At 40.6% G+C, this 27,853-nt stretch overlaps 1 protein-coding gene across 2 annotated transcripts in view; it reads right to left on the bottom strand.

The window, feature by feature from the left end:
• Positions 1 to 3,681: 3,681 nt before the first annotated feature.
• The window catches only part of Akh (Adipokinetic hormone), a 41,795-nt gene continuing 17,623 nt past the window's right edge, over positions 3,682 to 27,853 (bottom strand). The window contains exons 2-4 of one of the 2 annotated variants that reach the window (XM_080277461.1): positions 5,021 to 5,189; positions 4,092 to 4,219; positions 3,682 to 3,812 (exon numbers count right to left, since the gene is read on the bottom strand). In XM_080277461.1, coding sequence (XP_080133587.1) covers positions 3,762 to 3,812; positions 4,092 to 4,219; positions 5,021 to 5,189 — 348 coding nt within the window. In that variant the 3' untranslated portion in view covers positions 3,682 to 3,761. The remainder of the gene's footprint in view (positions 3,813 to 4,091; positions 4,220 to 5,020; positions 5,190 to 27,853) is intronic. The other variant, XM_080277462.1, reaches the window with a different exon arrangement.

The following is a 27,853-nucleotide window of genomic DNA, read 5'->3' as shown; positions in this document are numbered from 1 at the left end:
TGATGCAGTAAGGAAGAGATGGGCAGAGTATTTTGAAAGATTGTTAAATGTAGATGAGGAAAGGGTAACTGAGATTGTGGCAGATGGAAAGGTGCAAGGAATAAATGTGTTGGGAGAGTTGAATGATTCTTTGATCATGAAGGAGGAAGTGGAGAAGGCAGTAAAGGAGATGAAAACAGGGAAAGCTGCAGGTATGGATGGGTGTGCTGTTGAATGCCTGAAGAGTGGTGGAGTGACTATTGTTGACTGGTTAGTAAGATTGTTGAATGTGTGCTTTGTGAAAGGTATGGTGCCAATTGACTGGGCAAGTGCTTGTGTGGTCCCGTTGTATAAAGGCAAGAGTGATAAGTATGAATGTACTAGCTTCAGGGGTATAAGTCTGTTGAGTGTTGTAGGTAAGGTGTATGGTAGAGTGTTAATTATGAGAGTTAGAGAGGGTACAGAGGAAGTAACTGGTGATGAGCAGTGTGGCTTTAGGAGAGGGAGGGGATGCGTGGATCAGGTGTTTGCTGTGAGACAAGTGTGTGAAAAGTATTTAGCGAAAGGCAAGGATGTGTTATGGGCATTCATGGATTTAGAGAAAACGTATGACAGAACTGATAGGGAGGCTTTGTGGACTGTTTTAAGATTGTATGGACTTGATGGTAGGTTACTAAAAGGGGAAAAGTTTTTATCTAAATAGTAGAGCGTGTGTAAGAGTGGGAAATGCTGTGAGTGATTGGTTTCCCGTGAGAGTGGGGCTGCGACAGGGATGTGTGATGTCGCCTTGGTTGTTTAATATTTATATGGATGGTGTTGTAAGAGAGGTGAATGCAAGTGTTTTAGGCGGAGGTCTGAGTCTGGTCAATGTCGATGGTGGAGAGTGGAATCTTAAGCAGCTGCTGTTTGCAGATGATACTGCACTGGTGGCTGATTCAGAGGAGAGATTGAGACAGTTGGCAGAGGAGTTTGGAGGAGTTTGGAAGGGTGTGTGAAAGGAGGAAATTGAAAGTAAATGAAAATAAGAGTAAAATGATGAAGCGTACGAGGTTGGTAGATGGTAGGGGGATGAATATAGTTTTGAATGGTGAGTTGCTTGAGGAGGTGGAGTGTTTTAAATATTTAGGGTCGCATGTTGCTATGGATGGAAGAATAGATGCAAAAGTGAAGTTTAGAATAAATGAAGTAGGAAAGGTGCTGGGAGGAATGAAAAAAGTGTTTAGATGTCGTTCGCTTAGAATGGATGTAAAGAGAAGGCTGTATGAGGGTGTTGTGGTACCGACTGCGTTATATGGGGCTGAAACATGGAATATGGATGTAGCAGAGAGGAACAGTTTGAATGTAATGGAGATGAGGAGTATGTGTGGAGTGACGCGTATGGATCGAGTGCGAAGTGATGAAGTGCGAAGGAGAACTGGAGTTGTTCGGGAGATGGCTGGTAGAGTTGAGCAGAGAGTGTTGCGATGGTTTGGGCATATGGAGAGAATGGATAATGAGCGATTGGTGAAAAAGATAATTAGATCTGATGTGAGAGGTGTAAGGCTGAGAGGGAGACCACGAATAGGATGGATGGACAGTGTGAAGAGAGCGTTGGATGCGAGAGGGATGTCTGTTGAGCAAGGAAGAGTGGCTGTGCGTGACAGAAATAAATGGAGAGAAATTGTGAATGAATAAATGATGACGCAGCCCTGAGGGGATATTCTCCCGCATTTGGTCTGATTAGCTAGTCAGGTCAGGTGCGAGTAAGGGGATGGGTCTATTATGATGTGGCAGGGGTAAACCAGCTCTACTGTCGGGCCCTGCTGCGGATGTCACTGATTGCACTGCGCAGTTGACCCATGTGTGGTGTGGTGCGGTGAGGATCTGTCCCTTCTCCCCTTTGGGGCTAAGATGCGATTGACTGTGTTTGAATGGATGAGTAAATGGGGAGTGTGTCGTCCTGTCTCGGCTACCTCCCTCTCCATGAGGGAAGCAGCCTAGGTATATAGATAGATAGATAGATGTATATATATATATATATATATATATATATATATATATATATATATATATATATATATATATCCCATTGGCTCCCAGAGTTGCTGTGAGAGGGACTTCGCTGAAGGGGTGCTAGGCGTACCGCCCTCCGCCTGTCAGCTCATAGTCGCGAAGCTCATAGATCCCTACCCAGGGGTTCCCTTCTTCATTAATTTTGGAAATGCCCAGTTCCGTGCTATATTCATGACACTGGGGCCCAATGGGATATATATATCCATTTGTTATTTCTTTCACTGGTCCGATTTCCCAACAAGTTTAGGTTATCTTTATTTTGACCATAATTGTTTGGTTGTAAAATAAAGAAATATGTCTGTTTTTTGTGTGCGAGTGCTTGATTACTTACCGGTATTCATTTTATTTCTGTCCTACGTAACATGTTCAGATCCATATGTTTGGCACCAATGTAATGCCTCTTTTTTATGAGTGTTTCTTTCTTTTTCCTATACTTACTGATATTTATTATATTCTTTTCTATCCTACATAACATATTCAGACCGTCTTATTTCTGTGGCCACATCTTCGGTGCTAATGTAATACCTCCTTTGTGTATACTCTTTATTTAACTTACGTCTGCATTACATTTTCCTGACATATCCCAGTCTTATTATTTGTTCGTTTTTATTTAATGTTATGATGAAGAATTGTGTACATCGTTTTGTATATTAAAGTTTTCATCCTACGTTTCATATTTCAGAAATGTTCAGCTTGACTTGTATTTGTGTGTTTGTATAGTGTTAAGAAAAACGTGTCCACGTTTTAGTGTTGTTTATATCTATCATCGTGCGTTCATATTACTATTATTATTATTATTATTATTATTATCATTTTCTGTGCATATAGCCTACATGGTGTAAGGATAAAAGAAACACAAAGAGAGCCACATGAAGTAGTTTTACTGTAACACTTCTTTGTCATCCAGGTAATCCAGCCCCGTTATTTTGCATATAATAAAAGGATGAATGACAATCAGCCTCTCTCACTTGTCACTGGTATCACGAGAATGGAAAACTGCTGAAGTAAAACAATAAAGACAGCCGTGGCAAAAGAATCTGAGGAATATACTTCTTAGGCATAATATAGTGTTCACTCTTCTGCTCTGTAAATCATTCTGAGGACTTTGTTTAAAGTGCCTCGTTACTTAAGCGTGAGGTCAGTGCTTTGAAATATCCGTCCTGGGTTATATCTGACTAAAGCGATGAATATTTATAAATCCTTTCGAATTCTGTGAAGGCATTAATTTATTCCTGTTCTTGGAAAAAAAATAAATAAATAAACCATCATTTTATTTAGGCTGCCAATATGACCATTTTGCTTATCTGTGTGGAATCTTAGTTTTCGAAAGGATGAAAATATCTCGATTAACCTTTGGACTGCTAGAAATTCCCGTACTGGTCTGGATTTACCGTGGACAAAATGACCAAGTGCGTCCATGTCGGGGAAAGAGGTAAAAGTAGGAGTATTCTGAAACAAAAGTTGGTTTATTTGACGATGGTGGCAGTTTCTAAGGATATTGTTTTGTCATCATGGTTGTGGTCTACCGCAGTTATGTTCTGAAGGTTGTGATCTACCGTAGTTATGTTCTCAAGGTTGTGGTCTACCGTAGTTATATTCTCTTTATAGTCGTTTACCTTACATGACCTCACTAGCAATTCTACAACAGATGTGACGGCAGTAGGGAAAGAGGAGAATGAGGGCTGTGCAGGAGGGTGGTGGAAGGATGGGGGTGAGGAGAGCTGGAACTCTTAACCCAGGTACTCATCCTCCTGGCACTGGACCAGCTTCGCGGCCTCAGACTGAAATAAAGAAAGAGTATTGTTTTTAATAGTTTTGTATAAATGATAATGATGATGATGATGAGGAGGAGGAGGAGGAGTAGGATGCAGTTATACAGTCAAAACATAGAGGGAACAAAATAATACACTTTTCCAAGGTGCCCTAATCTGTATAAGCTTACTCGTACATGACTGTCAAGGTAAAGCAGCTGGCAAACACACCCCACACTACGACACACAGCAGTCCCTTTAAAATCCAGGTCCCCAATTCAGCTGCAAGAAGAACAATAATTAGCTCACCCTAATTAGCCTGTAGATGTGCTTGACGGCTGCGAAGGGGATGGAACCACAGTTATCTCCGGCAGGCGAGGAGGCTGGTGGAACGATGCCGGAGCCTCCTACTAACACGGCGGCAGGGTGGAGGGCGCCTGGGGGAGTTGTCATGAAGGATAGCAAACAACCTTTTGTGATCAATGGTGCATTGGGGTACTATATTCAGGCTAACAGGCGATATTGCTTGGATAATGAAGTTGCACCAAGCAGTGGGCTAAAACAGGGAAGTGGAACCAATTAATGAGCTAAAATTTCACCTTCTTTATTTTCTACCTTTTCCCATTTTTTTACACGCCATTAACACTTTAGCCACTAGAATTTCCCTCAGTAAGATGAAAATAGTATAATGTTAGCCTGAATTAATTGCCGATATCAAAGTGCGTCCAAAACAGTGAATGGTACCAATTTATACTTTAATAAGACGTCTTGGTAGATAAATATTTTCAGGAATAATATATTTTGTATTTATCACTGTCAAATTCTCCCTGCTTTAGTTGTGTGGTAGCTGCGTAACAGAATAAAGATATGACAAAGTTGCCTTATAGGCAGCTTAAGGCCGTATTCTGCTTGGCATAGGCTACTTCATAGAGACTTTTTCCATAACGATTTGCTTTCACTAATATATATATATATATATATATATATATATATATATATATATATATATATATATATATATATATATATATATATATATATATGTGTGTGATTAGCGAAAGCAACTCGTATGTGTGTGTGTATGTGTGTGTGTGTGTGTGTGTGTGATATCTACAAAGTTTGAGTCAGTTACAAACAACAGGATTATAAGGTGTAATGTGCAAAATAAATCACCGAGGAAAATGAGCTGAAATTTCCCAGACCAACTAGAACTACGTTCCCTTATTAGTAAAGCTTACGGTTACCTGACTCGGCACCGCTGGCCTCACCGGCGCCGCTGGTTCTGCCGCCCGCTGGCCCCCCTACCGACGCCCTCTTGCCCCACCCAGGAGAGAAGTTGAGTTGGCTGGAGACACAGGACACCAGGAGAAGGAACATCAACGCGTAGGCTGATCCTTTACTGCTGACCTGAGTGTGAGAAAAAAAAAAATCAAGATGAATGTTGTACAAGTAGAAATATGAAAATGTAGGCAGAGTGTGAGAAAAAGATAATTCATTCATTCATTCATTCATTGCCAGACGCCATGTATCCCAGACGGGGTGGCCAAGGGCTTAGAGTTAATTGTTTTACAGGGAGGGGCACTAATTCTCCACCAATAATGCTCAAGGTAAATGTTGCAGAAGTCTAGGTAAATGTTGCAGAAGTAGAAATATCAACATGTGGTCTGATCTTTTACATCTGACCAGAGGCTGAGGAAAATAAAAAGTGATCAAGGTGAGTGCTGTAGTGGCAGAAATATAGACATGTAGGCTGACTTTTTACTTCTGACCTGAGGTTTAGAAAAACTATCAAGGTGAGTGTTGTAGAAGTAAATTGATATCAACATGTAGGATGCTTGACTGCTGACCTGAGGATAAAATGAAAGGTGAACTGCGGAATTTAAAAAAAAAAAAAAAAAAAATGTAGGCTGGTAATTCATGGCAGACCTGCGAGTGTGAAAATGTTGCCAGGACCCTAGGAGGACCAGTTGTCAGGAAGGATGATGACCCGGGAGTGACGAAGTGGGAAAAGGTTGATACGATGGAACAAAACAGTACTAACCTACACCAGGCTCTCCACCTCTACTCAGACAGCTGTATCACCTCCAGGGAGCAACCTATTACAGATACGGTGTCCAACTTTTTAATGTCCAGCATTTTAGGAGACCATTTTTCACTTACGGCAGGAAATTATGTGATCCCCTGCCTCCTGTACACACACACACACACACACACACACACACACACACACACACACATTTCTGTTCGTGATGAGTAGTTTCATTCTTGATAGTTTTCATATTCTCATTGCTGAAATAACGCCATAGTAGAGATGTCGAGGATTAGAGACATTTAGCACTCAAAATGATCTGAGGAACGCGGCCATCTTTACCTTGACAATACAACCTCCTATCAGTATTTCACATGCTATTTGAAAATGTAAAATCCGACTCTAACTTTAACTTTTATGGAGATTGCGTTAGCGATTGACTGAAAAGAGAGGCACCCAGAATGTTAGGAGGATGGTCACTCAGTCGGAAGAAGAGGAGGGGGACAGAGGAAGCAAGAAGAAGGTTTAGAATCAATGTGTATCGGCTAAGTAAGAGTCACTAAGTCATACAGTCAGTGTTTTCTACTGCTCAGTCTTCCCCCAGAATGTAACACACAATTATCGCAATTACATCTTGGCCCTCAGTTATAGTGTTGTGTGAACAGGGTCGAGGAGGTGGGAAATGTAAATTGGACACTATAGGCGGGGTGAAGGATTAAGTCAAAGATTTCCCCAACAACCGCGCCAGACAACATGCAATAAACAACCCGTACACAGTGTATACAAACAGTCAAGTACTTCCAGCTCCCTCTATACAAGGCAACAATAACAGATCGCCCAGACATTCCACATCACCACACTGCTGCCAGACACAATGTTCAACCCTTCACCACCTCGTCTGGTACAATTTTCATACAGATATTCTCGAACGTATATATATATATATATATATATATATATATATATATATATATATATATATATATATATATATATATATATATATATATATATATATATAGGTCTATATATATATATATATATATATATGGGGGATCGGGTGTGGGGGGGTGTGCCCGTGTTTCCTAACGTCTGGAACTGTACACAGTGTGCAATAAATGGGACAATCTTATATAAGGTAACTTATGAGGATGGAGTATTCTCCGTTGTCTCCTGCTCTTCTCGCGTTTTCAAAGGGTGGCAGTCTCCAGCGGGGAAACTCCCATTATCCGTGGTCCCCGCTTGTGGGGCTCTAATTTTTACCCCATATACAGTAGAGGTGACTATGGGGTCGGGGCTGGGGAAATCACTCTGAGGGGAGTTGTAAAGAGCTTCATAATGGGAAGTGAAGGACAGTATTTCTCAATAACAATTTATACCTGTACAATATAAAACGTTAAAATGGGACCAAGGATAATTTTCACGGAAGTAGATTGTCTTTTCCCCAGTATTTTCCAATTTGAAAGTCACAGTCTCATAGTTCTGTGATCATGTTAACTTATCAGGGTCTATTATTCATTATTAAACAGACAGGTGCTCGTAACAAAGCTTAACTTTTTCCAGTCTCCTCTATTTACGGGTTTCTTTGGTGCCATAATGTTGCGCTGATGTGATTCTTTTACCCGTTTACGTAGTTCGTTAGGGCCGTTGTCTCCCATTACAGCAAAGTTTAGCGGTCAAAGGGCGGGAATTACAGGATGCTGCGCTCCTGAGCCAGACCAGCAAAACTGAGGCGACAAGTTTCGATATTCGTTCACACTCGAATACTTCAGGACGTCAAAGAAGTGTGTAATATAATCTCTTTAGCAAGTTATTATGGTTTAACACCAATTTGTAATTTTAAACAGAGATTTTAATAGGAATCTACATTTCCTGTACATTTAATAGCTATATTTACGTAAACAGTAGAAGATTAGGCTGCATTATGGTGTCAGTAGTGTAAGCGACGGCGTAGTGTAAACAAAGCTCCGTGAATAACGTGATCACCCCGTCAACTTTTTTTCCGACATCAGAAACAGAAAGAACGCGAGCTCTTGTGGGATTATGAAAGTCTGGAAAAGCCACGAACCACATGGAGAAGACATGGCAAAACTGGGAGAACAAGCATCCAGCTAGTGAATATTTAGGCCCGTCCCCGTGGGCGAGACTCAGGAATTTGATTAAGGTCTGATGCTCTGGCCTCCATTACGGCAAAGAGCAGCACCGAGAGGGGAAAAATACGTCAAAGTTTGTAATGAAGGCGCTGTATTGCAAAAGTCAAGTGAAGTACGAGTGATAATTTGCTCTTTTGAAAGAAGAAATTTGCTGAAATGGTGTTTTATTTTATTTACGAATATACCGGTTAATAATCAGCTTGAATAATCGCCGGACGAAGACGACAAATTGTTATATATATATTTTTGTGTAATGAAGTTTCAGCTACTGCTCGAAATATCGAAATAAAGTATAGTAATACAGTAAATACAAGAAACGTTATTGGTGTCGCTTTGGTAAATAATCTGAGATGCTGTGGCCATTGCAGAATCTTCGATAAGCTACTTCATTGAGGTAGGCTCAAGAAACATTTTTTATTGCAGATTCTCTCTCTCTCTCTCTCTCTCTCTCTCTCTCTCTCTCTCTCTCTCTCTCTCAAACATGAACATGATCGTATTTACAATGTAACGTAGAAGTTGTAGGGTTGAATTAATTGATGGTATATTACTGGGACTGGGATAATAGTGTAATGATGGTGAGTATGCAGTGGTGATTACACTTGGTGGTGTTGGTAGTGCAAGTGTTGATGCGTGTGGTGGAGTAAAAATGAGTATACTGGGCTTTGTCATGGCAACTAGGCTAAGTAGGGATAGCAACGATCATGGAAGGAATATACCGATAGCCTGCAAGTTTTCGTAGGGACAGATATGCTGAGATTAGCGCTACATTACCACTATAATATGGTGCTAGTCACGAACAAGTGCTGCGGAAAGGATGTAGAGCAGTATTGTTTTATCTTGCCTCTGAGCTACCGAAAATAAGCTGCAGAAGAGACGAAAATCTGGTTTAGTTAAAGCAGCTTAGCGACTTCATTTGCGCCATTAAGGAAAAGACCAAAGAGATGTGAGTATGCAACCACTTCGCCTCACTGATAACAGATACGATGAGAATACGTGATATTGTGTAAAAGAGATACAGACAAGAAACTAACTCAGATGTTCATTTCATTCTTCTAACGAGTATGACAATCCAACACAGGTTTGTGATTTTGAGAGTGAGTTATTATGAGAAGTCCAAATACCCGGTACCATTATTGTTTCATGATCATGGAACTCATTTGTAACGTTCAAGGATAAAGTACCAAAATAAGTAAGTAAATAAATAAATTATGAGAATAACAGCATCACCACCACCACCACCACCACCAACAACAATAATAATAATAATAATAATAATAATAATCATAATGTAGGCCACGATCTCAGGTTACCATGCCAGCAACATTGTAGGCTAATGATATGTTGAATTATTTTTGGTCTTTGATTTTTTATAATAGGTTCACTTTGAATAAATTAACTGGAAATAGAACTGTGGCACTGTAAAATGGAATGCATATCAAAACATCGATGATAAGTGGATGAAAATGTGTTAAATGAACTGATATAAAAACTGATGAATGTTTCTAGAGAGATACACATAAAATAGTTGTATGAATATTTAAAACAATCCACCAGCAACAGCAAAACAAGTTAATCCACTAACGGCGCCAAAATCCATGGTAGGTGGAATGACATATTGTGTGGTAGATATGTAGACTATTCATTAGCTAGGATGGTGGTGTGTGTGTGTGTGTGTGTGTGTGTGTGTGTGTGTGTGTGTGTGAGAGAGAGAGAGAGAGAGAGAGAGAGACAGGCGTTTAGGTAAGTAGGTTTGAGTGTACGTGAATGTGCAGTATGTGCAATAGTAGGTGTGAAGGTTATATGATACCAAGGAAACAGGCTGTGGTGTATTATGTAAAAGAATTATCACCACGAGTATGTTGTTTACATTATCTTACCCTTGGAATACGTTAGATAATTCATTCCCAGAGGCCCGGAAGTCCTCCTACTCAATACAGATGGTGACGCACACCTTTATATGTTTCATTCAGGATTGGAACGATGATATTACCATGGGTGTTTTTATTATTATGTGCCATTGTGTCTCTTGGAAGATTTGAGAAGAATGTTTTTATCGAAATCCTCACACTGTTGTCCTTTGGTGTGTATTCTAGCTGGCATAGGAGGCTTCGTTATCTGAAACCATTTTTTATATGAAAGTATGATGTATGTTGATGCAAGTATGATTAAGCTGCTATAGTTAATGAGGCTTAGTGTGGTAAGTAAATATTATCATGGTAGGTGTAATGGTGATGGTGAATATGTACCGGTAAGTTTTAACAGAGTAAGACTTCTCGTATTAATGATGAAAACAGTGATAGGTATAATTATGCTGTGATGATGATGATGATGATGATGATGATGATGGTGGTGGTGGTGGTGGTGGTGGTGATTTCAGTAGTACTGATTATTATAAGGATGTTAAAACCTGGTATGATGAAAGATAATGACCAGTGTGATGAGAATTGTGATGATGTACATACCGGGTAGCATTTATGATATTCGTGAGATTACAGCAAGGTTGTTATTGACTGCTGTACTGATATATAAAATAATGCTACCGGTGGGTGTGATGATGATGATGATGATGATAATGATAGTATGATAAGAGTAGGTAGACAAGGTTAAGAAGAGTAGGTAGACAAGGTTAAGTAGATGGAAGGCCTTATATGATAGCTGTATGATGATAATGGTACTGTTGAGGACGTTGCCTAATGGGATGGTGATGGTGTGTGGAAAAGGAAAGTTACAAGGAAAGGAGTATATAACGCTGACAGACAGAGAGAAGGGGGGAGGGAAGGGGGCTAAAAATAGAAGAGGTCTAGAAACAAAAGAAACAGCAACAAAGTAGAGAGAGAGAGAGAGGAGGGGGGGGGAAAGGGAGTGAGAGGGAGGGAAGAGACCTTTGCGTGTGTTGTGACGGTGGAGAATATTAGGTAGGTAAGCCTCTTAATATTGCATGACATCCTTAGCCTCTCCTTCCTCCCCTACCATACCTCATCTACGCCCACCTTTCCTCCTTTCACTGTCTTCACTCTTCTTTCATACTCTAGTCTAGACTGTCTCTCACTACCCTACACTGATTCTTCACCCACAAATTCACCCTTCACCCTGCTGTGGCCTCTTCCCCCCGCTATCTGTTCACAGTGCTCTCACTCAAGATTGTCCCTTCACTGTTTTCACTGTCCCTTAAAATTTTCAGTTCACTGTCTCTGGACTCCTTCACTGTTCACTGTCTTCAGTTTCCCCTCCAATTATCACTTCACTGCCGCTCGCGCTCCCTTCACTACGGTACTGTATTTAATCACCGTCCGTACACTTTACTGTCACTTCCTAATCTCCCTTTACATTCCGGTGTCCTGTACTGTCTTCACCGTTCCTTCACCCTTTAAATTATCCCTTCATTGCCGTTGTCTTCCCTTCACTCTCACTTGTTTCCCCCCACTCCGGTCACTGCCCTATCTGTCCTCCACACTTTGTTACACGCTCACATTCCCACCACCATCACCACCACACATTTACACAGCCCTATCGCTTCCACCTTAATATTTAATGGTATAATTTCAGTACCTCTTCACATGTATAATTAAAGCTCCCCCCCCCCATTCTCTCTCTCTCTCTCTCTCTCTCTCTCTCTCTCTCTCTCTCTCTCTCTCTCTCTCTCTCACCACTTCTTCCTCACACCCACGACAGCGTATCACTTCGACTTTACCTTACCAGTGTCGATTCAGTACCTCCTCACATTAGATCATTCACGTCTCGTCCTGCAGTAAATGCCTTAATGTGAACTGTGTGGGTAATGAAGATAAGCATTGATATAGTCACTCACTCCAGCCACTTTGAAATTAAGGACGGTAATCTGAAATATTTAACTCCTTGGCAGACAGAATTTCTCTTAGAACAAAATCGTCTGGTGTTAATCTGAGTAAAGCACAGTGCCCAGTGAGTCCATGGCAGATAAAAATGAGTTAATGTGCTTGTACCTTTGACTGCTGGTAGAATTTCCCTTACATAGTCCAAACAAATCATCTGGAGTCATAATAAAATAACTAATTCCATGGTAACAAAGAGGTTAGCTAATGATCTAGAGAGGATAATGTCAGACCTTTGATTATCTGTTAATTATTCTGTATCGGTAAGGATAATGTGTTGACTTGCGGCAGTAACTTAGATAATTGTGACCAGATTTTATTACGAATCGAGAATTTCAGAGGCATTAAATATGAAGGAATGACGGGTGGCCAATTTTTACTTGGCACTGGTGGTAGCTTTGCAGGGTTTGTCATTTTACTTCTTCCTGCTTCTTTATCTTAACCCACCCCATAATTGATAATGGAAATAATAATAATATGATGGTGATGATTGTTATTATTATTGTTATTATTATTATTATTATTAGTAGTAGTATAGTAGTAGTAGTAGTAGTAGTGGATAGTTGCTTGATAGCCAAGAATATTACCGTAAATACCTCATGTTAAAGGGAGTGTAGGATTTCCATTTATATGCACTAAGAATGCAAACTGGAACATGCATTGCTGGTAGTATTTTGCTGTTCAGTCTGTTTTTCTGTAACCTGACGCGCGTTTAATTCCCGCAGGCAATGCATACCATTGTCTCTCTGCTCTAGAACAGGACATATACTCTTGCACCGTATATACTGGGTATATTATATACCGTACTGTATACCGGTATATAAAAGAGATACAAGGTAGGGCAGTGGATGTTGGAGCGACCCTAATGAGAGAGGGCAGTGTTTGGAAACTCCTTGCAGGCTAGCCTACTGTTGTTTGCAGGTGATACTGTGTTGTTATGTGAAGACGAAGGGGAGCTGCAAGGTTTGGTGAATGAGTTTGAGAGAGTGTCTATGAAACGGAATCTAAAGGTGAATGTAGGGAAGAGAAAAAGTTATAGTCTTCGAGAGATCTGAAGTCAGTGAATGTACAGTGGGGTTGGATGAGGAGGAAATGGAAAATGTGAGTGCGTTTAAGTACTTGTGATGAATCCGGATGGAGGTTTAGGGGGTGGAGTGCTTGAAAGGGAACAGCAAGGAAGAAAAGTTGCTGGTTCCCTGAAAGCAGTGATAAGAAACAGGGAAGTGAGCATGGAAGTTAAAAGTTACTACATGACAGTATTGTGATACCAACTCTAACGTATGGAGGTGAAGCTTGGATCATGTTGGAGGGACACTAGTCAAGAATGAGAGCAGTGGAAATGAGTTATTTGACAGGAGCATGTGGAGCCACATGGAGAGAGACTGACAAATGAGGAAATGAAGGAGCGTTGTGGTATGGATGTGGATGTGATAGGAAGCGTTAGGTGAAACACATTGAGGTGGTTTGGCCATGTGGAGAGGATGAAGAGTGAGAGACTGACGAGGAGAGTGCATGTGAGTGAGGTGGAGGGGGGAGAGGGAGGGGGAAGCCAAGGATGAGATGGAGGGATAGAGTGGAGAGGCATATGAAAGAGTGGGGTGTGAGCTGGGAGCAGAGCAGTGAAATGGCGGGGGACAGGGCGACATGGAGGCGATTTGATTGTGCCACCACTTACGGGATTAAGGCGTCTGGCAATAGATAGATAGATAGATATACCGATATATAGTAGGCTAGCTGTTGCATTTTTTTTTTTTTTTTTTTTTTTTTTTTAGTTATCAGTATTTGGCCGTTCCTTCCGAAAATGTGATAATTAGTTGTTGTATTTGGTAAGGCCTTCACTACGATGACGTATTTGTAATTTATACTTGTTTATACTTACTTTTTCCATACAATTCTTTTAATCATCGGAGAACAGGATCATTGTGATGGTGTTAATGAAGAATATAATTTGATCCCTCCAGTTCGAAAAGGCTGTTCCTACACAGAATACAATCATCTAGTGTCATAAAAAGACTTTGTAGTTACTTGTAGAGAAGTTATATATATATTAGACTTGTGGACGAGCGGTTGTTATACACTAGTAGTTATAGCAAAAGATTTTAAAAATGCATCTTTGGGCTGAAGCAGTTAAAGGCATTATGGGTGATACGTCAGTTAAAAAAAAAAAAAAAAAAAAGTGGAAACAGCCGGGTGCGTTGTATCTCCGAGTGAGCATTATTGGTCTGGTTTGTGTCATCTCTGAGTACGGTAGGTGGTACCGTATGCATGGTTCCTGATTATACTGTAGGTACGGACAGAGATATGGATTCAGTTCATGTCGATAAACAACTAGACAGTGAGCAATGACTTGAAATCCAGTAATGAGATCTTAGGAACCCAGTAAACTTTTCAAAGAAGCTACTGTGTAAGAGTTTGATAATTGGTCAACTTAAAGGTGGAGCTTTTCAGAATTATACCGTACATCTGTGTATAATTACACCCGTTCTAGCGAGCCGAGATACATCTGTGGCATCATGCTACTCAATAATAATAATAATAATAAAAATAATAATAATAATAATAATAATAATAATAATAATAATAATAACAATAGTAATAATACTTAATCAAACCAAACCTCAACTGGAAAACTTCTGCCTTTCTTTTCATCACTTACCTGACTACATCTGTTCCTTTCTCTGTCTGTTTAATGAATTTCCTTTGTTGATGACCTGTGTAAATTTTTTAAAGAATGCAACATTAGGAGAGAAGCAGGAGGTGCGTGCAATTGTATTGTGGCGTTGCGTGCTGTGCCTTACAGTGCAATAGCTTCTGCTGTACTGCCAGGGTTTTATGAGGAGTAGGTAGAATATAATAGAATGTTGTGACAGGTGGGTTTAACCCCTTCTGCACAAGGATGCATTTTGTATTTAAGCTTGGCAAGCCCCAGACGATGTTTTCACCTCAGGAGAAACCTCTCGGGTGAAGAGGTTAGAAATAATCTCCATTAACCCTTTCAGCACTAGGACACATATTATACGGTATTTTATTCTGACGCGAGTTGATTTTGTTCAGCTTAATAGAGAATCCTTGGTGTGATGAAGTTAATGGATGGAGATTGGGCCAAGCACCTTAATGATGGAGTGTCTCTCAGAGGTAAATCAGTTCGTCCTGTAGTTGCAACATATATAGTCAGTAGTGGTGTAGCCTGGTCATATCTTTTCTCTGAGGTAAATCTATTTCCGGTTGTTGTGTTCTTCACATATAATCACACAGGTACACACCACCAAACAATTTGCCAGCGTGTAAAATTTAGTGTGATGCAGTGACGTCATTTTGTGGTGGCATAATTTACCACAGCGAAAAGATCATCACTTTTGTTCCCTCTTTTTTTTTTTTTTTTTTTTTATCAGCACGGTAAATGAGACAGATAAACCTACTCTTGTTTACCCACACCACCACCAGAGTGCAGTCGGTGTAAGAGTGCCTGGTGAAACAGTCTTTACGTTTTGCTAAATGTGTCAAATATGTCTTGCATTATGCAAATCCTAGCTACGATTAAGCCAGAAAAAAGGCTGTTGATATATATATATGAAAAACTATTACCGGGTAGCCTGTTGTTGTTGTTGTTGTTCTTGTATACGAATCTGTATTTTGTCGCTTTCATTGCCATAAGTCTCTCCTAATTGAATAAAATTGCCTGGAGGTAGCAGGAATGAAGTATACAAGACGTCATGGTACTGAAGAGGTAACTGGAGATTGTTTTCGTCTCATAAAAGAATCGTCAGAGGTAGAAAGAGCTTGTGGACGATGATGTGGAACTGAATGCTTACCAGAGATCGCATCAAACCCCCTTCACTGCCAGAGGTCTCGTAAGCTGAGTAAAATAATTCGGAGGTAGCAGGAGAAAAAAATATAAATGACTAGCGTCTTCTTTATTTTTTTTTTTCAGCAAACACCTGATGATTTTATTCAGCTGAAAATGAGTCGTAGAAGCCTGAGAGTGTCAGTACTATCACCATTAGCCCAGTCATGTTCGGGAAAACTCGAGTATTCTATTCCAGCTAACGCCAGACGATTATATTCAGCTGAGAGTGGGTCATAGGAGCCTGAGAGTGCTAATATTGTGTGATTAAAAGACAGACAAATGAGTACATACTGAACCTTGAATAATTTTGCAGATATCTCCCGTGTGACTGCGACTGAGGAATCATACATGGCAGTCGTGTTGGTAAGTACTGCACGTTTTCCTAGATACATGCATGGACCATGTAAAACTTACTCGTACTAGATCGAAGACATTACATTCACAACGTATTATATAACGTGAGTGTCAACACTATATTTAATGGCAGGGCTGGTGACGGAGGTAGTTGTATTTTAATAATGGAGGAGAAAATAGTGTATGGATATAGATGATAGGTATGACCATTTTAAGGTCGTTAGATACGCACACCACTTAGACATTAATACGCAGAGAACATGAGATAAGTGTGGGCATTGAATTTTCAGAGGTGGTGTTGCGGACAGTGGTAAGAGTGGGGAAGTTTTGGGCATAGGTGTTGCGATGAGAAATTCATGCGCAGATTTTCTGTAGGTTTTTATTGTATAAATTTAATTAACATTTATAGTTATGATGGAACACTGATTAGCTTTGCATTCGATGTTACGAATATTCTAAGGCTGTTACTGTGAAAACGTTTATGCGTTTTGAATATATATATATATATATATATATATATATATATATATATATATATATATATATACATATATATATATATATATAAGCCGTGGCTCAGTTGGTTAAAGCGCTCCGCTCTGACCGAAGGGTCGGAGGATCGAATCCACCCAAGAGTCATTGGTAGACATCAGGAAGGGCATCCGGTCATAAAATGCTACACGCTCCAAACCAAAGTCCTCTACCCAGGGGCAACGCCTTAGCCCTTATCCAAAAAAGGGGGACGGCGTAAAGCTCATATATATATATATATATATATATATATATATATATATATATATATATATATATATAATATGCTCATAAAACATTAGTGAATACTTAAAAAAGCTAAGTTAGAATGAAAACATGCAAATGGTCAGCGATGTAATTGTAATCAGAGTGAGAACATAAAAGCTCATCAGGGGCCGCAGAACCCGAACAGAGATGGCTACTACCGCTTTGACATATTTTCAAACATTAGCACATTACACACAGCAATACATTTCATATTACTACGGTATAACATTACGTAGCATTAACTGGGGGTGTAGGTAGCAGAGGACAGTGTGGCTTGAATATTCATAACCCTGATACATTAGCGAATTATCATGCGCACAAAAAGGCCAACAGTGTGACCAAAAACCCTAATGGGCAGAGTAACGTTTCAGCCTCCTAAACTCTGAAACATAAGCGGCGCCAGGTGAACTTTTGTGCCTTGGTTTTATTCTTTTTCTGATTTTTCGTAATGAAGATGTGTGCTGCTCTCCTCGTTTGAGAGAGAGACAGACATAGATAGATAGATAGATAGATAGATAGAGAGTGGGGTGGGGACAGACAGACATGCAGGCGGATGGACAGACAGGCAAACAAACAGAAACAAAGAAATACAGAGACAAGCAGAGAGGGGTGACCAAAAATCCTAATGAAGAGAGAGAAGCTTTTCTCGGTCCCAGAGTTTAAACATAGACGGCGCGAGATAAACGTTTTTGCCTTGGTTTTATTCCAGATATTTTTGTGTAATTTAGGTGTGCATGATGCACTCCTCGTTTAGTTAGTGTGTGTGTGTGTGTGTGTGTGTGTGTGTGTGTGTGAGAGAGAGAGAGAGAGAGATGAAATCGGCCTTTGCTTATGTCGATAGTAGATATATATATATATATATACACACACACACACACACACACACACACACACACACACACACACACACACACACACACACACACACACACACACACACACACAAGAGACTATCAAGATACAATTTTCCAAACGAATAAGTAAGGAAAAGGGGAAATGAAATTGTCATTTCAGCGATAATACTGGCCTGGTTATCATCCAGACGATTTTCCCACCTAAGGATACGGTGAACCAAGATTCTGATACAAGGAAAAGGAAGGCGCTAAAGTGGACAACTATCAACAACATGCCCGGTGAAATGGTTACACAATCATTCACACATCATTCAAGCCACCGGAATCCTTGTTCCACCTCACACGCCCAACCATCTGCACCTTTTTATTATAGTTGCTAAAAGAGAAGAAGGCTGAGATTAATGCCTGTCGGCAACACGAGGGTCATTAAGGCTGAGAATTAATTTGTTAAGTCCTAATCTTTCCATTGAATACTGTTCATAACTGTTGGTACGGTATTATATCCAGGTCCCTGTTGCACTGCTGGGTGAACAGGGAGAAGGTGAACAAAATCTGTCCAAGAATTAGGCCAGTCTGAGAATTAAACTCCAGTTCTTTCACCTGCGAGCTGGACATGAGCCACCAGCTCCCCATTATACATGGGGTTCGCATGTGCTTCATAGACTTCCCTGCTTTATATCTGGCTTCTTTATTCACCCCTCAGTACAAGCCCGAACACTTTAGGAAACATTACCATGGAAGGCCAGACAGAATTAAGTACAATAGCAGAAATTTATATTGGCAGAAATGGCATGAAATGATTATCGTTGACATTTTGGGGCAATGATACTTGTTCTTCACCTTGAAAATAACTGGAGGACGAAAAGAAAACAATGTGTACAATACAGTCTAAATCAACAGAGCAGATCAATATCCATAACTAAATCGGCGACCTGTTAATGTCCGTCACGCCGCCTCCAGTTTCTGTCTTGCCGCGTCATGTTTTGCAATGGGACGCTCAGTCGGTGCAGCGGGACGGAAAATGAAAATATAAAAAATGTGGGAGTTTATTTTAGAGGAACAGGTGACCACGCACTCCCATTTATCAATTATAACATGAAATCTAATACAAGGCCCCGGTTGGTGAGCCGTTCTGAAAAATGCCGCTGCTCTCTCGGTGAAATTTATACATTGGTGAGTTTTTAAAACCCACGGTAAGCCTCAATAAATAATTGGTCGTATATATATATATATTTTTAGTGTTGCACAGTTTTTATATTCGACTCTGGAGATCGTGCTTTTAACACTGTGAATGTCTTCCCTGCACAATATCACCTTCGCATAATTAATAATGAATCTAAATATTATAGAATCATGTTACTAAGACATATGTATATGATAGAGAGTATTGCTACTGTATACTCAACTTTTTTAGCATTTTTCTTGGTCTGATTATACATCCTAATTATTATCACTGAAGTTACATGTTCAGCTCGGTATTGGTTACTTTCTTTTTCGTTCCAAGTAAATTTTCACAGATATTAAAAGAGGGCGGGACATCACTTATGTTTTTTGGCCACCCCCGCCTGATTTTTCTTAATGACAGAGAGCAATTAAACTACCCGATGGAGACATTCTTTCTCTGATTCTTTCTCCCTTTTATGTACACTTCTTTATTAGCGACTCTGCTTATATGTATGTTTGTATGTACTCGTATGTATATATGTTTGTATGTATGTATGTTTCAAAAAAATCTCATGAATGTTTGATCCGATCTTGGTCAGAAGTGGCACAATTGGGGTGGGGGATGGAAAGTAATGATGTGTGTACAGTGCAGATCGTTCACAGGTCAGGGTCGCGGTTCTGGGTCAGAGTTCATACGCGGCGTAGCTTTACTCACTCAACGCACTTTATTTACCATATGTATTTAATTATTTTATCAGTTTATTTACTTTGTAGCCACTATTTCCATTTTTCCTTTCGTCAGTGACAAGATATTCGTAGTTTTTAAATAATCATTCTAGAAATGTCATTACATATAACAGTGGTGTTTGCTTGCCCGTGTCCCCCACGCCTGTCTGTCTGTCTGTCTGTGTGTGCTTGGCGCGTGACGTGATACCTCTGTGTGACTGAGGAAAGGCAGCTTCTCGTCTTGCAAGAACCCTCCACACCGAATACCGCATGAATCCGGGCCGCGTCTTTGACTCCCTTGCGGATTCTGCTTTGGGGCGTTCGGATGATTTTTAAACTTAATTCCGAATGGGTAAAACGAAGTGTGAGTGTATTTATAAAGGGACCGTGTTTTCCTGCAGTATAAAATATATTAATGATCATGGGGCAATCTAGTGCTTTAATAAATATAGGTTGGCTTCGAACTTTGCTAATATCCCCGCGTTTTTTGGTGTCCCTCCCGGGTCATAAACTTGAGTGTCACTACTTCGTGCCTGTGTTCCTCCGCGTAGAGAGAGAGAGAGAGAGAGAGAGAGAGAGAGAGTCAGCATTTAAAACCTTCATTACCTTGATATTTAATAGTTACTGTGTGGGGAGAGGGGTCTATTTAAATCCATCATTAACTGGACATTTTCTGGTTTATTTGTGTGTGTGTGTGTGTGTGTGTGTGTGTGTGTGTGTGTGTGTGTGTGTGTGTGTGTGTGAGCGAGAGATAGAGAGGGGGGGAGGGAGAGAGAGAGAGAGGTGAATCTGTACGTCCAATATCCAATACTTTTCTTTATTTTATCCTTTATTCCCACTCATTGTGTTCCATTTTTCTTAACTCCTGCAATGCGAGGACAATCCTTGGTGTTTATTCTTCCTACATCCAGACGATTTTTTTTTTTCAGTGGCACACCTTTTTCAGTTAGGGGGGTTAATAAAGACTCTTTCATTTCTTTATTTCAAAAAGTCTCTCCCAAGCTGGATAAAATCGTCTGGTGATAACAGGAATTAAAGTGTAGCTAATAGACATCGACGTATTGAAACTTGAAACTAAATAAATTCATTGGTTGAATAACGCCTTTACGTCGATAGCGTCTGTTTCATTTCGGTCTTGTTACCACCGGATGGTTTTATTCCGCCTAAGAGTGTCCCCTGATGATGATGGTGACGAAGGCTGCATCTAACCCCTCCAGTTCAAAAGATTATCCTTAGCTTAGTGAATAATGAGAAGTCTCAGCTTACTTGTATTGCCTGTCGATTACAAATGGGTTATTACTGTCGTTGTTTTGACCTTAAGCTCGTTTGGAACGTGAACCCGGTGGACTGCGGGCTAAGATGTGTCCTTCCAGCATTACACCCTTGACCAACCTACCTTTGGAGGATAGGGAAGGAGTTGAGGGATGTTTGTACAACCGGGCTATGAAGTTCCGCAATCATATCGGTGTCACCACGTAAAGGCGTCCATATTAGGCACACGGTGGTCATTAAGGCAGACAGTCAACTTTCTGCTAAGTCCCAGTCTTCCCCCAAAATACTACACGCAACAAACGTCTCTACAACCAGGTCCCCAAATTATTGTATGTACTGTTGGCAACTGAATGAAATCGTCTGGAGACAGCAATAATTAAGTGAAAAATGACGTACTCTGGCTGGTTGTGATAAGGAGACGTGACTGAGTCAGCCTTGATGGTTCACAGACAGGGAATTTACCTTCGTTTATCGTCATCAGTATCATCATCATCATCATCATCATCATCGTCATCGTCACCATTATGTATCTTTCAAATTCCAGTCTGAAAGAGGTGGGTGTGTTAGGATTCAGCCAGAAAATACAAAAATCAATCACGAACCGTACTTGATGTTCCGTTCATACAATCAGTTATAATATTCTACAACTTATTGCTCTTGCACTGTGCTATTATGAAAAAATCTTAGAAGTTGATGCGAAATTGAGTCACAGAAAAACTAAATATACCGAAATGTAACTAAAAAATGAAAAAAAATATATACCTTTACCTCTTCTGCAGATAAATCAAAACTCGACTGTGAGAGGGAAGGGAATCTGCGCCAGGAAGCTTTAAATTTTATATGGGTTTGTAGTGTATGGAAGCATCGATCGTACTATTCAGATCAAAAGTTTACCAACACTTCCCAGCCTACTATAGCGACTTAACGTGCTGCATAAAATATATTTGTTTTAATGAGATGGATAGCAATATGAAGTAAAGGTAGGAAATTATTTGAAGGAAGAAAGGATGCTCTGTGACGTACGGGGAAGAAAGAGAAATATTTGCTTACATTTGCTTGTGATAGTACGGTCATTCCTATTTTACCGCTTAATCCATTCTGACGACCCCTTTCAAACTTTTCTCCTTCCTTTTTCGTGTGCTAAATTGGATTTATTCTTTACGAGACTCGACACAACAAAAGTGTAGGAATTTTAGGGAACGTTTGTTAAGGTGGCGTGGTGTTGGCCAATCTCGCACAAGGAGGGGCCGAAGCTCACTCCTTATCCCTCATTTGCCCCCAACCGCTCCCCCTGACTGACTTGTAGGTGTTTTCTGTGCTCTCCGGTGGGTCCGGCTGAGAGAGAGAGAGAGAGAGAGAGAGAGAGAGAGAGAGAGAGAGAAACTCAGTATCATTCCCATTGAAAGAACTAATAAAACACACACACACACACACACACACACCGGCATCGTGGCTCCTCACAGGCTAACTACGTAAAATTGCAGGTTTTTCGGAGTGTTGTTGACGAAAAATGCGTGGATGACCATCGTTAGCCACGGTACTGTGTTGACTGGGTTGATTGTCAGCGCTGGTGGAAGAAATGGAGAGCCGTATTTTAGGTGCCATGGCAGAATTCTTGACGCCTCCTCCTTTGCGTTTTATTCTACATATTACTTCTTCTTATCCTCTTGAATGTTATCGATGCAAACTATGTCGATCGTAGAATGCTAAAATGCAGTGTGATAAATCGCTAAGGCTTAGGTGCTACGAAGGCCGTATGACAATACGGATCACAGGTTCATCATACAAAAGACATAATCGTGTTGAAGGGGTTGATATGCAGTGGTTCATAGTAGTTATCAGTAACCTGCACACACACACACACACACACACACACACACACACACACACACACACACACACACACACGGTCACGTTTTGCTGGCCTAGTGAGCCGGGTGGAGGTGTAACGAGAGCGGCAAAAGGAGTGAGAACACGAGTTCGTTACAGGTTTAATCTGGTTACACATGGAGAGATTTTTCTCGCATACGTATTTTTTGTCCAGTGTGTCGCTTTCATATCATGTAATGCAAGAAAAAAAAAGAAGAAGAAGAAGAAGAAAATGAAGAGAAACGCCAATAAGATTTATCTGTTTGGTGACTGGTATGTGAGATTATATTGCATTGCATAAACTATATGGATTTTAAAGAGGTATGAGACCCTTGTTGTGGGTCTCTTCGTTCCACATCATTATTGGAAATGTGTTATGATGGTGACGTAATTTTTTATTTACCGGTATGTTAAAGTGAAGGAAGATCACGTTCAATGGAATGCAAGGAAAATCAACATTTATTGCTGTAGTCAGTATATCCTAAACTATGTGCTTGGTAAGGATTTTCCTTCGTTTAATTCAGTCATCTCCTGATTGCCAGCAAGTGCTAACTTTTTTTCTCTTTCGTCACAGAGGGATTTTGTTCTCGGTACCGTTTTTTTTTTTTTTTTTTTTTTTTTTTTTAATAACTTTCAGGATCAGTGTGTCTCGGTTTCCATTGTAGTCTGTTAAGCTGTAAACGTCAGCAGCTGCAGAGATGGCTTAATCTCTTATCAAGACTGCACCAGCATGCTTGAAATTATTTGTTCTTTATGAAACTTTTGTGTTCATGACAGGCTTTATCTGCAACACCAACTCTTTTGTTGGTGATGTGAATTCGCAATATAACAACTTGTTCACGCCCATCCCTGCCTGAACCCGTGTCGGCATTCGCACCGGAGCCCACACTGGCGCCAGCTGACATGGGGGCTGGGACTCAGAAACAGACTTATGATCAGTTCCCTGTCATAGTAAGATTTGTGAGTGAATAAGAGACATGGGAACAGTTTTCCTGTCTCCTTTCCATGTCTGTCGCAAAAACAAATTACAGTTACGACAGGGTATTGCCTAGTTCATATTGCCTTGTTCATATTAATATTTGTGAACTGTACAGAGGTTGGAAGTGTTTCCGGAGTAGACTGATATCATATGACAGCACCAGTATTCCACACCACACCACACCACATCCAAGGCCGTGACACGAGGGGGGAGGGGGTTGGGTGGTTTAACCCCCCCACCCCATTTGGAAAGATTGAAAAATTCGAATGAAAATATTACTAAAAACGCAACTCATTAAACTAAATCCTGTTAAAAATGTTACGAGATAGAAAAATAATAGAAAAAGAGTTTAAAAGTTCTACAAAATATATGAAAACGACTTATAAAGTTTCATGAAGGTCCTAGAAAGTTTTGTTACCAAAGAGAATAAATGGAATGTCATGGAGGGCAATTGAAAAAAATGGAAGTTTGTAGAACGTGATGTAAATTTCTAGAATGTTTCATAATGGTATATAAACGGTGCTTTTGTGCAGTTAGTTTACGGTCAGAAATCAGCGAGTGAAGAAGTGTTTTCTCTTGTTTTTCCTGTGGTTTTTAGTGAAGTTGTCAAGTAAACGACCGAATTCTTTGTTTCGCCTCCAAAGTTCTGTAGAGTTCATTATGTAAATTACCCTGAGTTTGTACCCTTTCAGTACTTTAGGCAGTTACAGGACCTAAGTTTACCGTATTGCGTTAGCCCACTTAGTTTAGTGAGTAATTAAGGCGTTCCAATCGGATTGAGCCTGTGCAGGTTTACATCCAGTGCGTGGTTGGGGTTATTGCTCATGTAATGCCACTCACGGATGAGTGAGGCTGGTCACTCTCATCTTAAATGTTAGGACCAACTTGCCTAGCCCCAGGCTCCTACGCTTCTCATGGGACAACACAGTAGATGATGAATTAATGAAATAAAGCCAATAGACTATGTTATGAAAAAATGGCGTTATATTTTTCAAACCCTCCCATTCAAAAATCATGCGCACGTCCCTGACCACACCACACCACACCACACCACACCACACCACACCACACCCCAACACAACACAACACAACACAACACACCACATAACCTTCACCTTGTCTTACCCCTCTAATATCCCTCTCCTCCCTTCACTCTCCACCTAGCCCCCCCCTTCCCCTCCCCCTTCCCGTCTCCCTCCTACCTGCCCGCAGTCTGAACGTGTATCGGACTGTTAAAGAGATCAAAGTTATCTGGGAACAGGCAAAAAGGTGAAAGAACGTGCCGGTGAGAGGGAAGGCTTTTAATGTGAGATGATGGAGAGAGAGAGAGAGAGAGGGGGGGGGTAGGCTATGTGAAGTATATGTGTAAACGCGGTGTGTGTGTGTGTGTGTGTGTGTGTGTGTGTGTGTGTGTGTGTAGACCTATACAGGTGCATACTAAGAAAAAAAAAAATCGTTCTGTCAGAGTAAGTATTAAAGAAGACGCCATTATACTGAAGAAGATTAATATTCTCCCATTTTATTTTTGCAAGGGCTGTCGACGTTAGATGTGATAAGCAAACGAGACAGGATAACCCCTTTAGTCCGATGACGCATTTTATTCTAATTCTCGCCACCACCAGACGGTTCATTGGGCTAAAGAAATGGGCTGAGGAAAAGGCCCCTAATAATGAAAGGGTTACTGAAGGCTGTGTTTAACCTCACCAAATGAAATGTCTCCGAAGTTGAATAAAAACCTTCTGAATACAGCAACCAAAGAAAGACATCATCGGATTGAAGGCACTAAGGCATTCAAGTATCCCTTCAGTACGATGGCGTATATCATATAAAATCCCTTCTAATACCAAACGATTCTGTTCAGCTTTTGGGGACATCTCTGGTAGAGCAATGAAGAGGTTTAGGAACACTTGTTAACTTGCTAACCTTTTCAGTGCAGTTAACATTTATTGCATTTTATTCTTAATGTCACCGTATTGTTAGGGCGTGTCCACACTTGTGCTGAAACAAATGCTGGCAGCGTGTAAGCAACACAGTAACTAACAAGCTGCAAACTTGATCTGAAGAGCAGCGTCCAGATCATGTTGGCAACAGGAGGATGAAGTCTCAGCTGCCTTGTATCGACACACTCGTTGCATCACCTTTGTTGCCACTAAGTTCGAAGCTGCACTGAAACAAGTTTGCATACATTTGTCCAAATATTGCTGCATACATGTGTCTAAACCTGTTGCTACCTGTGTTGTCAGCACACGTTCGGGGGCACGTGTGGACGCGCACTTAGATTCACTGAGGAACAGATGCTGAGGAACCTCTTAAGTCTTCGAAAACTGTCTCATTGTGTACGTAAGATGTATGTGTGTATCTAAATGTAACGCATGTATATGTTCGGTATGCATATATATGCTTGTAGCTATTTATTTACGGTATAATTATGTATGTATCCATATATGTGCCGTTGTGTACAATATAGATGTATGTACCGTATGTATGTCTGTATGGATGTATCATAATGCAGTTGTATTATGTATGTACGGTAAGTATCTTGCAAAGAACATATGAACTGTGCGTACGTAGGTGTGTGTGTGTGTGTGTGTGTGTGTGTGTGTGTGTGTGTGTGTGTGTGTGTGTGTGTGTGTGTGTGTGTGTGTGTGTGTGTGTGTGTAATAAGGTGGCAAGGTATGCAAATCAGAGTAAGGTGACACATTTACCAACAGCATCAAACTCCCTGCAGCGTTATTATTGGCTTCGTTACCTTCCTGCCAGAGTAACCGCATCTGCCTCCCTCCCTCTCTTTGTTTCGCCTGGATTCACACAGCGATTTTAATGACCCCACCAGCAGTTTGCGGTGTAGGTGTGTCAGGCGTTGGCAAGTGTGGCGCGTTATTATACTGATGTTCAGATGATGCCATGCATATTTTCTTGGGAGATTGATACCATGCAGATTTTCTTGAGATATGTGTATTTGGAAGATGATGGTTTTCGAGACGAATTTGAAACTGTGTAGGTGTTACGCCTTTAGACTGAGATTATTATTATAACTGATGCACAGATGGCGGGATATCGTGCACTGGGAGATATAAGTTTTTACAAGTTTATCATTTAACCCTTTGGCTGAGGAGAGTTTCTGGGAACTGGACGAAATCGGCCGTCACAGACTGGAATAGAATAGAAACGTCTTCATTCACAGCCAGAGCGATAAGTGTCGTAGTTTTTAAATTTTGGGGTGTCCTGGGTAAAACCGTCTGGGATTGTTCAAAATTGGATGCAAAGTGGAAAATTCGCGGTCAGAGTGTTAGAGGACAGATTTTTACAGACTAAAGCAATATACTACAGAAAGAGCGCATATGGAAATGTTATCGATTCACTTTATCGGTTAATCAGTGATAGCTGTATTTGTCAGCAGCACATTGGAGGTGCACTTGAGACCATAACCTCGGCTCCTACAGTACACTGTGCAACTTTAGGTCGGGATGAATGTAGAGACTTGCAGTGTTAACACCTTCAGTCAGATGACGTGCAGGTGCCAGAGAAAGGTGCATCGATATAATGAGGAGGCTCCATTGTCCGGCCATGCAAGTACCTCTCAACTCCAGTCCAGTCCCCCGAATAAGGTTGGACTGTGGGTGATGGGCAACTTCATCCCGTAGCCTACAGTCGACCTGGTTCGCATCCAAATGAGCCTAGGATTTTAACAGCTACTGCCATCACACTGACGTCTTTCTTTCCTTCTTGTTGCTACCAGACGATTATTTTCAGTTTATAGGACATCCCGTTGGTGAGGTGGTAAATAAAAGATGTATCTAATCCTTCCATTTCGAATAAAAATCAGTAAATTGTCTGGAGATGGCAAGAGTAAAATATATCCACACGACGTATTGGGGCTGAAGGGGTTAAGCTGAGTATTTCGAAGGGTCTAATTTCGTTTTCACCTGGGACTCGGATGGTAGTTTCTCCTATGTTGCGTTTTTCGTGCCCGACTTTTGGATCCTACTCACCCCATGTAGGCTACCCCTAAGATGGTGATGATGATGATGATGATGATGATGATGATGATAATGACGACGACGACGACGACGACGACGACGATGATGATAATGATAATGATGGGGTAATGCGCACAGTTTTAATAGCTAATGATGATTTTCACATGTAAATGAAGAAGTTGAACGGGTATTGTA

The sequence above is a fragment of the Coenobita brevimanus genome, chromosome 70 (genome assembly GCF_032717465.1).
Source record: "Coenobita brevimanus isolate Jiangsu-jjx chromosome 70, ASM3271746v2, whole genome shotgun sequence".
NCBI classification, from domain to species: Eukaryota; Metazoa; Arthropoda; class Malacostraca; order Decapoda; family Coenobitidae; genus Coenobita; species Coenobita brevimanus.
This window is presented reverse-complemented; position numbering and strand designations above follow the sequence as displayed.